The sequence below is a fragment of the Oreochromis niloticus genome, linkage group LG12 (assembly GCF_001858045.2).
Source record: "Oreochromis niloticus isolate F11D_XX linkage group LG12, O_niloticus_UMD_NMBU, whole genome shotgun sequence".
Lineage (NCBI taxonomy): Eukaryota > Metazoa > Chordata > Actinopteri > Cichliformes > Cichlidae > Oreochromis > Oreochromis niloticus.
Genome location: NC_031977.2, coordinates 1917804 through 1931724, shown reverse-complemented (window position 1 = coordinate 1931724; position 13921 = coordinate 1917804). Strand labels below are relative to the sequence as shown.

General features: G+C 41.3%; 1 protein-coding gene across 3 annotated transcripts in view; it reads right to left on the bottom strand.

The window, feature by feature from the left end:
* Positions 1–534: 534 nt before the first annotated feature.
* Positions 535–13921, bottom strand: part of adgrd2 (adhesion G protein-coupled receptor D2) — a 72939-nt gene continuing 59552 nt past the window's right edge. For 2 of the 3 annotated variants that reach the window (XM_019365951.2, XM_025896989.1), the window contains exons 20-24: positions 8466–8507; positions 8294–8347; positions 8053–8200; positions 5807–5865; positions 4046–5716 (exon numbers count right to left, since the gene is read on the bottom strand). In XM_019365951.2, coding sequence (XP_019221496.2) covers positions 5588–5716; positions 5807–5865; positions 8053–8200; positions 8294–8347; positions 8466–8507 — 432 coding nt within the window. In that variant the 3' untranslated portion in view covers positions 4046–5587. Of the gene's footprint in view, positions 3416–4045; positions 5717–5806; positions 5866–8052; positions 8201–8293; positions 8348–8465; positions 8508–13921 lie in introns of those variants that run through there. The other variant, XM_025896990.1, reaches the window with a different exon arrangement.

The window sequence follows — 13921 nt, the reverse complement described above, 5'->3', positions numbered from 1 at the left end:
AATTTCCAGGATAAATAGTTAATTTGTTCATTCAGCCTTAAGAGTGTTAGAAGAAGTTATTTATCTTCATTTTCCACCCACTACTCAGTCATGTATCCATTCTGATGACATCATCACTGTGTGACAGCGAAGCTGCAGTGGTGTCAACCAGAGCAGCGAGACAAAGCTAGTTTACAACAACCTGTGCAGCTGACCTGTTGTTGTTGACGTGTTGCTTAGTGGGCATTTCTCTTTTCCGTAGATACAGATTTAGTGAGCACTATGTGAAAGAGCAATGTGTGCAACGACACGTGGAGCCATCAGAGAAACTTTGTACCACAAAAAATAATGACAGTGTGCTTTAAACCGAGGCAGTCTGGCATCCACTGCATCGCAACCCTGAAGTCTGTGTTTGTAGCATCATCTGTGGCACTTCCTTTGTTGAAAAGTAACACTTGTGTGTTCTGTCCCACACAGTCGGAGTGACAGGGAGAGTTAAAAACAGAGTCAAATGTTTTAATGTTGTGCAGCTGTTTAAGATCATTTGTTATTGGTCCACTGATGTGAGCGTCTACCAAGACAATCACTCCTCCAGCCTTACCTTTACTGTCACACCACCTGCACACACACACACACACACTTAGTGTTCCAATTGAGATAGTTATGTGTAATCACTCTGTATAGTATATTTATGTTGTGAAGTGAATATCTGCTGCAAGCTAAAGATACATTTCAGCACAAAAAAAGTTCTCTGCTTTATGTTGAGGTCAAATTGCTACTATTGTGGAACTGATTCTCTTGTTTTCACTTTCTTTGTTCTGGTCTTGGTTCACTCTTTTTTTTCCTGTGAGTTGAGCGTCTGTCCTGTCTTAAACTGAAGTGCTTTTCTCCCCAAAGAGAGAGTGACCAAAATCTTTTTTTGTTTTTTAAATATATTTTATTGTAACAGCATCAAACCAATAAAAAAAAAAAAAACAATGACGTAAAGCTCGATTGGTGTGTTGGCTTTTTTTACACAACATTCATCAGCTTTGCACAAATGACACAGAGCCTTGTCTCACCGTGGAAATATTCCCATCAGTTATGTTATGTTGTAAAACATGAGTGACATCCTGACAGGAATGTCAGCAGTTTGAAATATACAGCAATTATACTGACAGTTCTTCCAAAGGGTAACATGTCTTTTAAAGATGTTTTTATTTATGCATTTAAAAAATATTTTTAACCTCCCAACATCTACCAGGTGATCAGTGACCTGTCTAAGGTTTGTTTGTTAGCCACATGCTAAACAGGCAGACTAGATGTCTGACAAACAACATGTTTCTGTCTAAAGCTTCTCCTATTGGCGTTTCAAATAAAATTCTATTTAAAGGTGTAGATGTTAATTTAATCACAGACAGGTCACCAATGATCTGGTGGATATTAAGCGATTAAGGATGCCAGAACAGAAATGGTCTTCCTCTACTGTCCAACTACATAATCTCTAAACATGCATGATCTATAAAAACATGTTAACTTCTTACTTTGATATCTGAATCAGCTGCTGCAGCTTCAGGCAGGTTGGAGTCCCCACAGACATACAGCATATCAGCACAAACAGCCTACAGCACATATCGCTCTAGCAACGATGGGGAGCATCGAAACGGCTGGCGTGTAGCACCTCATCTAGACCGTACCAAACAGGCTGCACACGTAGCATGTAGGTTAGGGAAGCTTTTAAGTTCTTTTGATCTTTTTGACCAAGTGTCCCATGTTTCGTGGGCCTGCACAGTATTTTGATCATTTTTCCCCCTCCACATACTGAGACCGTTATTGCTGTAGAACATAAGGTAATACACGAGCATACAGTTACTGTGGCAAATAACACAAGACAGATACATCCGATTTCAGACATTCTACCACACAAACATACTCATTGCTCCACTTGTTTGTGGAGATCTGGTCAGTACAAATCTGTTTTTTACACTCCACTGCATGTCTACAGTCTTACTTTATGAACATTAAACCCACATTAATAATCTGGGTGGCACACTGAATTTGTTCCTTTTTCTCATCTTTAATGCTAAGCTGGAATTGGAGCTTTTTCCACTGAACTTGTGGACAGGAGGAAGCAGAATGAAGCCTAGCATTTACTGTGCCTGAAATTTAAATGAATGAGAGAGCAACATGTCTAAATGGGAAATATGATTAGATAACCATCCCATATACAAAGACACTTGCACATGGTTGTATTAGAAATTCTTTTGTAATATTGTTCCATTATGGCAGCAGCTTCCAGTTGTTTCCTCAATATGATGCAGAATTCCCTGGAACAGTTTTCAAGGAGGTACTTTAGATCTGCAGTCACAGAAACCTGGAAACAGCTCTAACTGACGACAGGAGCACCGCGAAACACCTCAGAGCTGATGTTATTTGGGTGAAGTGAGGGTGAAGGTTACAGTGACAAAATTATATTTGTCTACAGACATTTAAACAAGTGGCCACAAACTCAAAGGTCAAAAATGAAACATCACTAATGTGTGTCTGATTATATGTACCTGTACATAAAAGATGGACACACAAGTTTCCTCGTGTTTTCTGGACTCAGTATTTTGCAGCCTTAATGTTGATGTTTTGGGTGGAATCGTGCTGGTGTTCTGTGCAGGCCCGATCCACAGATATGTGCTAATTAGTGCTTAGCTGAAGACAGACTAATAAATGCAGACCAAAATGGAGCACACTGCCCCACACAGTATTTGTCAGATAACGCTGATGGTGGAGGAGTTAGCAAACACCAGTTGGTTACAGGTGCCTGTCAGTAAAAGCAGCATCAGGCTGTAAACATGGTTTTTAATGCTGTCGAGTTTCCGGGGACCGATTTGGAGCCTGCCTCAAACGTCACGTGGAGAGACTGCAGTCTCTATTCTGCTTGGATTATTTTTTAATTAAAAAAAAAGAAAAAGAAAAAAGTTCAATTACCTTGATAAAAATTCCTGACATCACACTTGTGCCCTTTTCTCTCATTAACAAAAGATGGAATGATAGAATCTATCGCAGCGCTGCGGGTCACCTGTCGGACATTGGATTCGCTCAAAGTTAAGTGTGAGGTCGTAAAACCTGCTTCTGACTTTGCACTTTGAACTGAAAAACATGGACACATTGTTCTGGAGCGGTCTGAAGCAACAACAGTGACAAACCAGAGCACATTTTTGCGTGTGGACTGCGTGTCCTGGGATTTAAAAGCCTCTTTAGTCCAAAGTTTGCCAGATATCAAATGAGTAAATTGTCAGACGGATTCTGATGAGATCTGAGAAGAGGACAGTGACGGCATCGGCGCTTCATCTTCATCCATTTTTCTCCTCCTGCAGTGCGCGGTCCTCTTTCAGCGTGATGACAATGATGAAGATGCATGTGTAGATACTGAGTATAGGTTCCACTCCATTTGTAGTTCAACAACCTGCGTTGAAATAGCAAAGTGAAAGGCATTAGCTATGACTCCCGGCTCCGTCTGACATTTAATGCTGTCTGTGTTACGGGAGTGAGAGCATGTTTGTGTACAAAAGAGAAGAGAGGGACAGAGAGGAATGAAAGGCTGAGCGAGAGAGAGCAGGTGCTGGAGTGGTTAATGGCTGACAGCATGAATGGCCAGCGCTGAATTTTTCTGATTAAGGGAATGAACTTCTGCTTTGTCTCTGCTGTCAACAATGAACGCCCAGCAGCACTCCAAACCATCCTCCTAGACGCCTAAACATTTAATGAATCTATTCCAAACTTCCTTCTCTCTACCGGCGGCCAATTTGGAGCCATTGAAGACAACTTAGCCCTCTGGAAATATGGGGACCATCTGTTGTGTGTGTCTGCACATTCATCTTTATGAAAGACAGCTATGCAGCCTAATGCTACACGCTAAGCAGGAAATAGAGACAATGGGAGAAAAGGTAACCTGCCCCTCCTTAATTTTTGCACCTCAGCTCTCTCTCTATTAAATGTGGATTTTCTTCACACCATTGGAAGGAATCTCATCACCCTGAGTGAAAAATTATAGCTACTATGTTTTCTTCTGCTTTCTGTGCAACAAGCATTGAAATTACTCTAAAAACAGCATTCCACATTCTAACAGCATTATAGAGCTCTTAGACTATTAAAAGACAATATCAACAAAAGCCCACTGAAGTATATGAGTCACTTCATTCAGCCAACTCAAATGTCAAATGAGGAATTTGAATGAGCATAATTGCAGATGCTTATTTCTATTTTGTTCTCAAGGCTTTTTTGAATACGCCATGTAGTGTGATTTGAAGGCAGATAAAGAAGAAACAGGTAGGACTCAAAGCACTCCTAAAACTGGAAGCTGTGAAGGCGCAGAGGCCACAGATGGATATTGGGATTTACAAAGGTAGAGGCAGCCAACAGCACGCAGTCATTTTCAGAAACCTATAGGTGATGGCATTGACCAAAGTCATCTCACAAAGAGTGAATAAACACAGGTCTGCCATCAGAGGTTCTCTGATCAGAAAGATCACAGAAGTCTGCTTCAGTATGGAGCACCCACCATCAGGCCAGGGTTAAGGTTTCATATGCACATAGAAAGAAGGGTTTAATTACACACTCGTTCTATACATCCGGTCAGTGTAATGGTAGGTAGATTTGTACCGACCACTTACGCTGCTTTAACTTTACACACCACTTACAGTTCATCTACGGGGTTCAGTATCTTGCCCAAGGACACTTAAAACTGCACACTGGAGGAACAAGGGGCAGGTTGTCCCCACATCAGGTAGTGCAGGGACAACCTGAACCAACTCATGAGCCACAGCTGTCCATAATTCTAAGCCACAAGGACACTTGTTGGCTACTAGACAACAACTGGATATTAAGTGGTCAACAATGCACTTTACTTCTCTGGTATTGACGCCGGCAACGAGCTGATAGGATTTCACAGATTTCATTTATTTTATGACCCCCTGAAATCTTGTGATGGTCTGATTTTTGCACACCGTGATACATCCAGTTTGCCTGTATGAAATGGAGTGCACCAAGTGAAGCCTGTGAGCGAGTTCAGGCATACATCACTTACACTCACATGCCCCACTCCTCGTGTCATATACCAAATATATCCTCCCTGTCTGGCAAACTATTTAAGCTACCTGGGCCTGGTGCTTCAATGCTCCTACACTTGTGTGTGTTTGAACGTAGATGCCAAGCCCACTGTATTCCTCTTCTGTAATATAGTAATCAAGTTTGAGTTGCCCGACTGAACTGACTATGTGGACATACAGTTTAAATGATTCAGCAACAGACTTCAAATCAATTCAACTCAAAAATATTCATTATTTTCAACAACTGCTGTTTGTTTTTTCAGAGAGGGTGTCTCTGTGTGAAGAAGAGCTCCTGCTGCTGTTTACTGTGCAGTTCAGTCACTGCTGCTCACATCAGACCAAAACAGCTCATGGCCTTTAATTCAGTCGTTCCACTTCACTGTTCACCTTCTGCCCTGCATTGCTGTGTTTGCTGTCAGTTTGTAATTATTTATCGCTGCTTCTCCTTATTTCTGACTTTCTGCTCTGTGCCACTATTTCAGCTCATCATGTTTGATACTTTCTTCTTTTCCTCACAAGTTCTCTTTACATTATTTTGTCTGTTCTGCTGTTGAACTTGTGCTGTGAACATAAAGCAACACATTTCCAACCAACTCAAACACAGTATCAGGGGATTTTAGCTTTGTACCCGATGGCTTGAACCCCGTCAGCTGTACCACCTGTTAACGACAAAAACACGATACATTCATAATTAGTCAGCAGATGTAATAGAAAACATTTCGTATTGATAATGCATACACATGACTTACTTGGTTTCCGGATCCTTGGTTCAAAAAGAAACTCACAAAGCTCTCCTTTCTGAAACTCTCTGCAAGCACAAAATACACCTAATTGTATTTAAAGTTTGCATTTGTCTTTGAGGACACACACAGTTACTTATGCAAGGTCAAAGCAGTCATATAAGCACATCACAGTACAAAGGAAGCTTTATAAAACACAGAATGAAAAATGCAAACAATCTGAATGACAAAAGAGCATTATGAGAATTTTCATGGGCAACTTTTTTCCTTTTGTTTCTGCCTCTGTTTATTAACAATGAAGCGTTTAATCACCGCCTTATGTCAGCAGGACAGATGGGATCAACTCATCTATGAAAAGAGCCGAGTCTGAAGCACACTATTATAACATATCATTCATTTAATCATCACGGCTAATGACTTCTGAGGGAAGGCTTGTTCAGAGACGACGACCTTTCAGTGACCTGAAATATGGAGAATAGATTTTTGTTGTGGTTTTAATGACCTGCTGAAGGTTGGTCCAGCATCCCTGTCAGGACTGTTTGAAAATGTTGTTTTAGAGAATTTACATCACAAACATTACAGAACACATTATTTGGCACTGATATAGTGATGCAGCAATCACAGCAATGTGAGCAGTCGTCTTTTAACCCAACATGTTCATAAATGATGCTGACTCAGTGCGTTTAAATACGCTGCTGAGGTGTCCTTCACAAACATCGACGTAACAATCTGGGCAAGAGACTCATCTCAGTAGACCTGACTCACATCACAGACAGCTCGTCATCTCTAATAGCATATTGGAAGCAAACATGCTCTTTTTCTTGACCTTAAATCAATTTAGTTTTTATTTATATAGCTCAATTTCACAACAAGAATCATCTCCAGGCACTTTATATATATTAGAGTAAAGAATTTCTAATTCTTTACTGTCAGTAAACACTTGGTGATAGCAGGGAGGAAGAACTCCTTTTCACAGGAAGAGGCCTCCACTGGAACCAAGCACATGAGGAAGTTATCATGCTTCTACAGGTTGATGGTCCCCTAACAATAAGTTTTATGATAACAAACTCACTCATATTCACATTCACGCCTGGACGAGTTTTCCAGAATCATTTTGAGATTAAATGTTTCTAAAGGTCACAGTGTTGTTACTGAGTTTGTGCCTTCGTCCAAATACTGAAGAAACTCACCTAACTAACCTTCTACGGCAGTCCTACAAGTTTGCTTAATGTGTGCATTAAAGTACATATCCTGGTTCTATGGTTCTCACTATTCTTCTAGAAGTGAAAAATAACTCGTGCAGGACGTTTTGTCTTCAAAACATGTCTTTAGTTTAACTGAAGGATTTGCAGCTAAATATAACTGCACCACAATAATACTTCATTCACTGTTTTCTTATGATAATATTCACAATGGCCAAAAGTCAGTTGATGGTGGATGCATCACATCCACAGCATCTGATAAGTCTGAAGGATGGGCGATTTATTATATTTCCCACAATAACAGTTTTTAAGTTCTTTCACTGATTTTGTAACTCACAAAGACTCATAACACTGAAGCTGGATCAAGGTGATGTTTTCTTTCTGTCTCCAGAGGAGGCAGCCGCTGTGTAGTCACGGTGTTCACAGAAATATCATTCAGCTATACTGCAGCGGGATTGCTTCACCAGATAGGGTCATAATCAGATTAATTTTGTGTTATGCATTGGTCGATAAACCTGTTGAGTCATAAATGTATAAAGTGTGATCAAACATTATCACAAAAAAAGTTATCTAACTTTGGTTTTTAACCAGCCAAAGCCAAACAATAAGACAATTATGGCAAACTGTCTGGCACTGAGGTGAGGTGAGGTGAGGCCAATATACAGGTAGGTCTGTACATATTTAGATAACCAGGGCTACAGAGCCTGAAAACATGTAGATGCTAATAATCACTGTCTGTTTCACGGAGTTTGCAAAAAGCTTTTTTGAGATTGCTCCACCCACCTCTTTATTCAGTTTTGTTCTCAGTATCTGAAACTGTGTTGAGGTGAGAGCAGACTGGGCCATCTAAAAACACCCGTTTCTTTGGCTTGAGAAACACTTTCTTGCAGTATGCTTTGGGTCATTACTTATTGCACTGTACATCTGACCAGTGCTGCAGCATTTGGCTGAATCTGACATCTTCTAACAGCAGACACATGATCAATAAACTCCAATCAGTGTTCTTAACAAAATGTGCGATATTTGAGTGATGAGCACATCACGTCAGCTCACCGTTCTTGATGACCATGGATGTGGAAGTAGTGCCGGCAGGTGCAGACGTCTCACTGGTCTCGGGGCTGGAGGTCGTCGGTAGGCTGTGGCCCCAGGAAGTGATCGGAGTCCTCTGAGAAGGTAGGAAGCTGGTTGGCTGGGAGCAGTTCTGCCAAAACATCATAACCCAGTCCATATTTCAGTCCACTTTTCTGAAGAGGGAATTTATTTTCTGTTCTGATGGATCCTTCTGCTCACTCACCGTGAAAGATAAGGCCTTTCTCTTTTCTTTGATCCTCTTTATGGCATTCCTCACCTAAATGAGAAGCAGTCTTTACAACCACTGATTGGTCCAAAAGGCTGGCAGCCTCGCATAATGCACAAGGATGTGCTCTGATTTTGCAGGACAAAAGCTGGACTGAATGCATTTTTACCTCACTGTTGTAAACAGCATAGACTAAGAAGATGTACAGACCCTGTGGAGAGAAGAGAGGTGCACTAAGAAGCACGTATGAAGACAGGGAAGAATCATCTCCATCTGACAATATGGATTTCACTGCTCTGTTTTGTAACCTCGCTCAAACAAAGCTTTCATACTGTGGTACCGTCATTCGATGTGGTTTTCTACTCCTGACAAGAGCTGCAGTTACAGTCAGCAAATTTCAGCTTTCAGCTCAACTGAATGCAACACCACAAATTTTAGAACTGCATTTCATGGCTCCCAAAAGCTGATTCTGTTCATCTGGACGTTTTCAGTGGGAGAAACGTTTCGTCACTCATCCAAGAGACTTCTTCAGTCTCAGCTACAGGTTTCCTCAACCTGATAAACAGAGCACTGACCATTGATCAGTGCCCATGAGTACCATTCACACAGAGTTGGGCTGCAACACAACATTGTGGAAAGTAATCAGATGTTTTGCTTATAATGTAACAATAGGGTAAAATATAATAATTACATGTAAAATACTGAAATAAATGTATAGAAATACTTACTGAGACATGTGACCACTAACTATATCATATATTAACTTGTCCAAGTGACCCCAGTCACACAAGCCTAGAATTGTCAGTGACAGCTGGTGACCACCTGTCGCTGGGTAAAATGTGTCTTACCCAGTTGGCACAACCCTTTTTGTGATCGCTTTGTGTTGGGAAGCATTCATGTAACAAAGTGTTTTGCAGGTTACCTCTGTGGTGGCCATCTTGTTTTCCCAGTAAAGAGGAGGCCTGCCTCAATTGCAGCTCTTTTATAGGCCAGTCTGAATTGAGAAGGCGTGGTCTTTAGAGTATTTAAAGGGAGCAGGAAATGGGTTGGGGGCCATTTTGAGACGTTGCTGTCTGTATGTGCATGATATTGGCAAGAGGCAATAAAGCAATTACTTCAGTTAAGACAGAGTGAAGTCTGTTTCCCTCACCGCGTCTCTCTGTGTAACACTTTGTAGGGATGGGTATTGATAAGCTTTTCACGATTCCGATTCCATTTTCGATTCTGTTTAACGATTCGATTCTTTATCGATTCTTTTTAAAAAAGGAGAACACTAAGGTTAGAGCTGGGCGATATAAGATTTTTTCATATCACGATATGCTTTTTTCATTTCAGGCGATAACGATATAGATCACGATATAAGCCAAATAACTATATATGTAAGATTTAAATGTGATGTTGCTCACAAATAAAATGTGAAATAATCAGCAGCTTGTTTTGATTTAAATATTCATTTTCCATAATAAGTTCAACAGGGCAGATGTACTTAAAATGAGGCTTCAGTTTTATGGTAAAAATGGTAAATGGCCTGTATTTGTATAGCGCTTTACTCAGTCCCTAAGGACCCCAAAGCGCTTTACACTACATTCAGTCATTCACCCATTCACGCACACATTCACACACTGGCAATGGCAAGCTACGTTGTAGCCACAGCTGCCCTGGGGCGCACTGACAGAGGCGAGGCTGCCGGACACTGGCGCCACCGGGCCCTCTGACCACCACCAGTTTTATGCAAAATAAAGGCAAATATTACAATCTACACAAAAGGCAGCCGCTAAAGCGTTTAAGTTTCAAAATAGAACAAACAAAACAGACTACTAAATTGTCAGTTCCACTTAGAAACAAAATATTAATTCTAAAAATAAATCTTAGTTTATTTTACAGAAAAAGAGACAAAATTGACCAACTTACATAATATTGCTTTGGAAGCGCTGTCTGAGAGAAATGCTTATGTCCAGGGAGTCGGTAACGAGGATCCATTACCTTAATTAGCTGCTTGAATCCTTCATTTTCGACCGTGTTTATTGGTAGCATGTCTTTAGCAAGACAGTAAGCTATGGCATTCGTTATGTTGCTATGGCTCTTACCTTTTTTGTCATATGGTAAGACGCTGGTGAAAGCCGACTCAATTGACTGTTGCTGCTTCACAGGGATTCCCCTGGTTGTTTTCGATGACGAATTAGCACTTTCAGTCAGAGATTGAGCGTGCTCCAGTGGGTGGCACTGCTTCAGGTCATAAAAAAGGTTTGTTGTATTTCCAGACTTTGTGGGAACATGCTTTCGGCACAATTTACAGTGCGCGTTACGCTGTTTTTTGTCAGACTTCAAATAGCCAAAATACCTTCACACTACGGAACTTCTCTGGCCTTTCCTTTTGACAATCTCTCCGACATTGGAACCGTCATCTGTGTTCCCTTCGGTATTCTGGTCACCAAAAACCCGGCACGGCGGCTGGCTGCTTCTCAAACAAATACACACGTGCGCCTTGGCACTTGTGCTGTACGTAACAAGTTACGTGACGTGACGCTGCGGCTGTGATTGGTTCGGCTCTGCGCTACTTAATTTTTATTGGCTATTGGGTTTTTTTATAAGACAGGAAGAGAGAGATGAGGTCTATCGCAATAGTTTCATTTTTCTATCGAGAAAAAGTTATTTCGCAATACATATCGTTATCGTTTTATCGCCCAGCTCTAACTAAGGTCGATTAGCTTAGAACTTTGTTTTATATCTTCTCTTTGAACAAGACAGAAATTTAGGAGTAACATGGCCTTACAAACCCAACAGTGAGATCTTAAGAGATCCACAGCCTACGGCTCTTCAATGGGGTGTCACAGGGTCCCCAGGAAAAAAAATTGTAAATGTAAAATAATGAAATAAATATTCTTCTGTAGCAATAACAAAGTATAACATAAATTATTCTGTAGCAATTACACAAGAATATCCAGTAATGTCCCTGCCTACAATTAAACACATTCACTTACCGAAAATCAGGGGCATCTGCTGTGGCACATGGGTGCAAGCCTTTGACCACAAACTTAGTCACTGCTCGGTGACATTCGTCTAAATGTGACACAAACTGGAAATGGAGATTAATTGCCTTCAAAGTAAAAGCTGTACCTTCTGAAAAATGCCTGCTGTAGCACTGAGGCACAAGTTTCACTTTAAAGGCAAACCTTCTCCATCTCCAGTCTGTGTCACATTTTTTCAGTTGCATTGCTGCTCAACAAGTATTTGCAGACAAACATGCAACTTTGGGGAATGAGCCAGCAATCAAAACAATACCTAGGAGGTTTTTACTGCAGCACCTTGCAACCGCTTTCACCCAGCAAAAGACAGCACCCTCCAGAAACCACTGCCAAGCAGTAACCAGTATTAGTATCACATCCACTATAGCAGAGAATTATTGACGTGATGTGAGAACTCAACAGGCTGGATTCACAGATTTTGAATTCTGTCAGAATGAGGCTGTCAGACGCCCAAATCAGAAATAAAATACTCAGCAAAGAATTCCTCTTCTTCATAATAACTCCATTTTATAAGCATTTCCAATGTAAGCATTCTTTATCCATCCTGTGTACAACACATCCACCACCACTCCTCTTCAAATATCCATATACTGTCTCCAACCTGAGCTGACAGACTCATTTCTAATTGTGTCTCTCCTTATTACTCCCAAAGACAATGTTAGCATCTCCCATCTTTTTGTTGTGCAACTCTGTCTAAACCAGATGTTGACTGATCTCACTAGCATGTTGTGAAGCTCTCCTTGCATTCTTCCTCCACCTTCATTACCTCTGCTTCTTGCATCTTCACCGTTACACCTGTTGCCTTCCCATTCACACATATATATTCTGTCTTCTGCTCCCGACATACATTCCCCTTCTCTACAGAGCATACCTCCACATTTCCAGGTTTTCCCCGCCTGCTCCCTCCTCTCACTGCAGATCAGTGTTGTTTAATAACATCATAGTCCAAAGAGTCTCCTGCCTCACCTCGACTGTCAGCTTGTCCAGCAGCATTTAATCTTTGCCCTCACTTGCTGCTTCTTCTTTAATCCTAAAGGTACACTAAAGACTGTGCTGATACCACCTTGCAGTCTCCTGCACCTTTTGCACAGGATTAGTACACCTGTGGGCACCTTCCTCCTCTCTTACAAACCGGATTCCGAACTGAATGCAATGATGTGGAGATGGCAAATGTCAACATTTTATTCAGAATAGAACATAAATCACGGAACAAAAGTTGAAACTGCGAAAATTTATCACCTGAAGGGAAAAATATGGTGATTCAAAATGTCATGGTGTCAACAAATCCCCAAAAAGTTGGGACAAGGCCATTTTCACCACTGTGTGGCATCTCCCCTTCTTCTTACAACACTCAACAGACGTCTGGGGACCGAGGAGACCAGTTTCTCAAGTTTAGCAATAGGAATGCTCTCCCATTCGTGTCTAATACAGGCCTCTAACTGTTCAATTGTCTTGGGCCTTCTTTGTCGCACCTTCCTCTTTATGATGCGTCAAATGTTCTCTATAGGTTAAAGATCTGGACTTCAGACTGGCCATTTCAGTACCCGGATCCTTCTCCTACGCAGCCATGATGTTGTGATTATGCAGAATGTGGTCTGGCATTATCTTGTTGAAAAATGCAGGGTCTTCCCTGAAAGAGATGACGTCTGGATGGGAGCATATGTTGTTCTAGAACCTGAATATATTTTTCTGCATTGATGGTGCCTTTCCAGACATGCAAGCTGCCCATGCCACACGCACTCATGCAACCCCATACCATCAGAGACGCAGGCTTCTGAACTGAGCGTTGATAACAACTTGGGTTGTCCTTGTCCTCTTTGGTCCGGATGACATGCCGTCCCACATTTCCAAAAAGAACTTCGAATCGTGACTCGTCTGACCACAGAACAGTCTTCCATTTTGCCACACTCCATTTTACATGATCCCTGGCCCAGTGAAAACGCCTGAGCTTGTGGATCTTGCTTAGAAATGGCTTCTTCTTTGCACTGTAGAGTTTCAGCTGGCAACGGCGGATGGCACGGTGGATTGTGTTCACTGACAATGGTTTCTGGAAGTATTCCTGAGCCCATTCTGTGATTTCCTTTACAGTAGCATTCCTGTTTGTGGTGCAGTGTCGTTTAAGGGCCCGGAGATCACGGCGTCCAGTATGGGTTTACGCCCTTGACCCTTACGCACAGAGATTGTTCCAGATTCTCTGAATCTTCGGATGATGTTATGCACAGTTGATGGTGATAACTGCAAAGTCTTTGCAATTTTTCGCTGGGTAACACCTTTCTGATATTGCTCCACTATCTTTCTGCGCAACATTGTGGGAATTGGTGATCCTCTACCCATCTTGGCTTCTGAGAGACACTGCCACTCTGAGAAGCTCTTTTTATACCCAATCATGTTGCCAATTAACCTAATTAGTGTTAATTGGTCTTCCAGCTCTTCGTTATGCTCAAATTTACTTTTTCCAGCCTCTTATTGCTACTTGTCCCAACTTTTTTGGGATTTGTTGACACCGTGAAATTTTGAATCAACATATTTTTCCTTTAAAATGATACATTTTCTCGGATTGATTACAGAATACATGCCCCAAAATGTATTTTGTAACCTA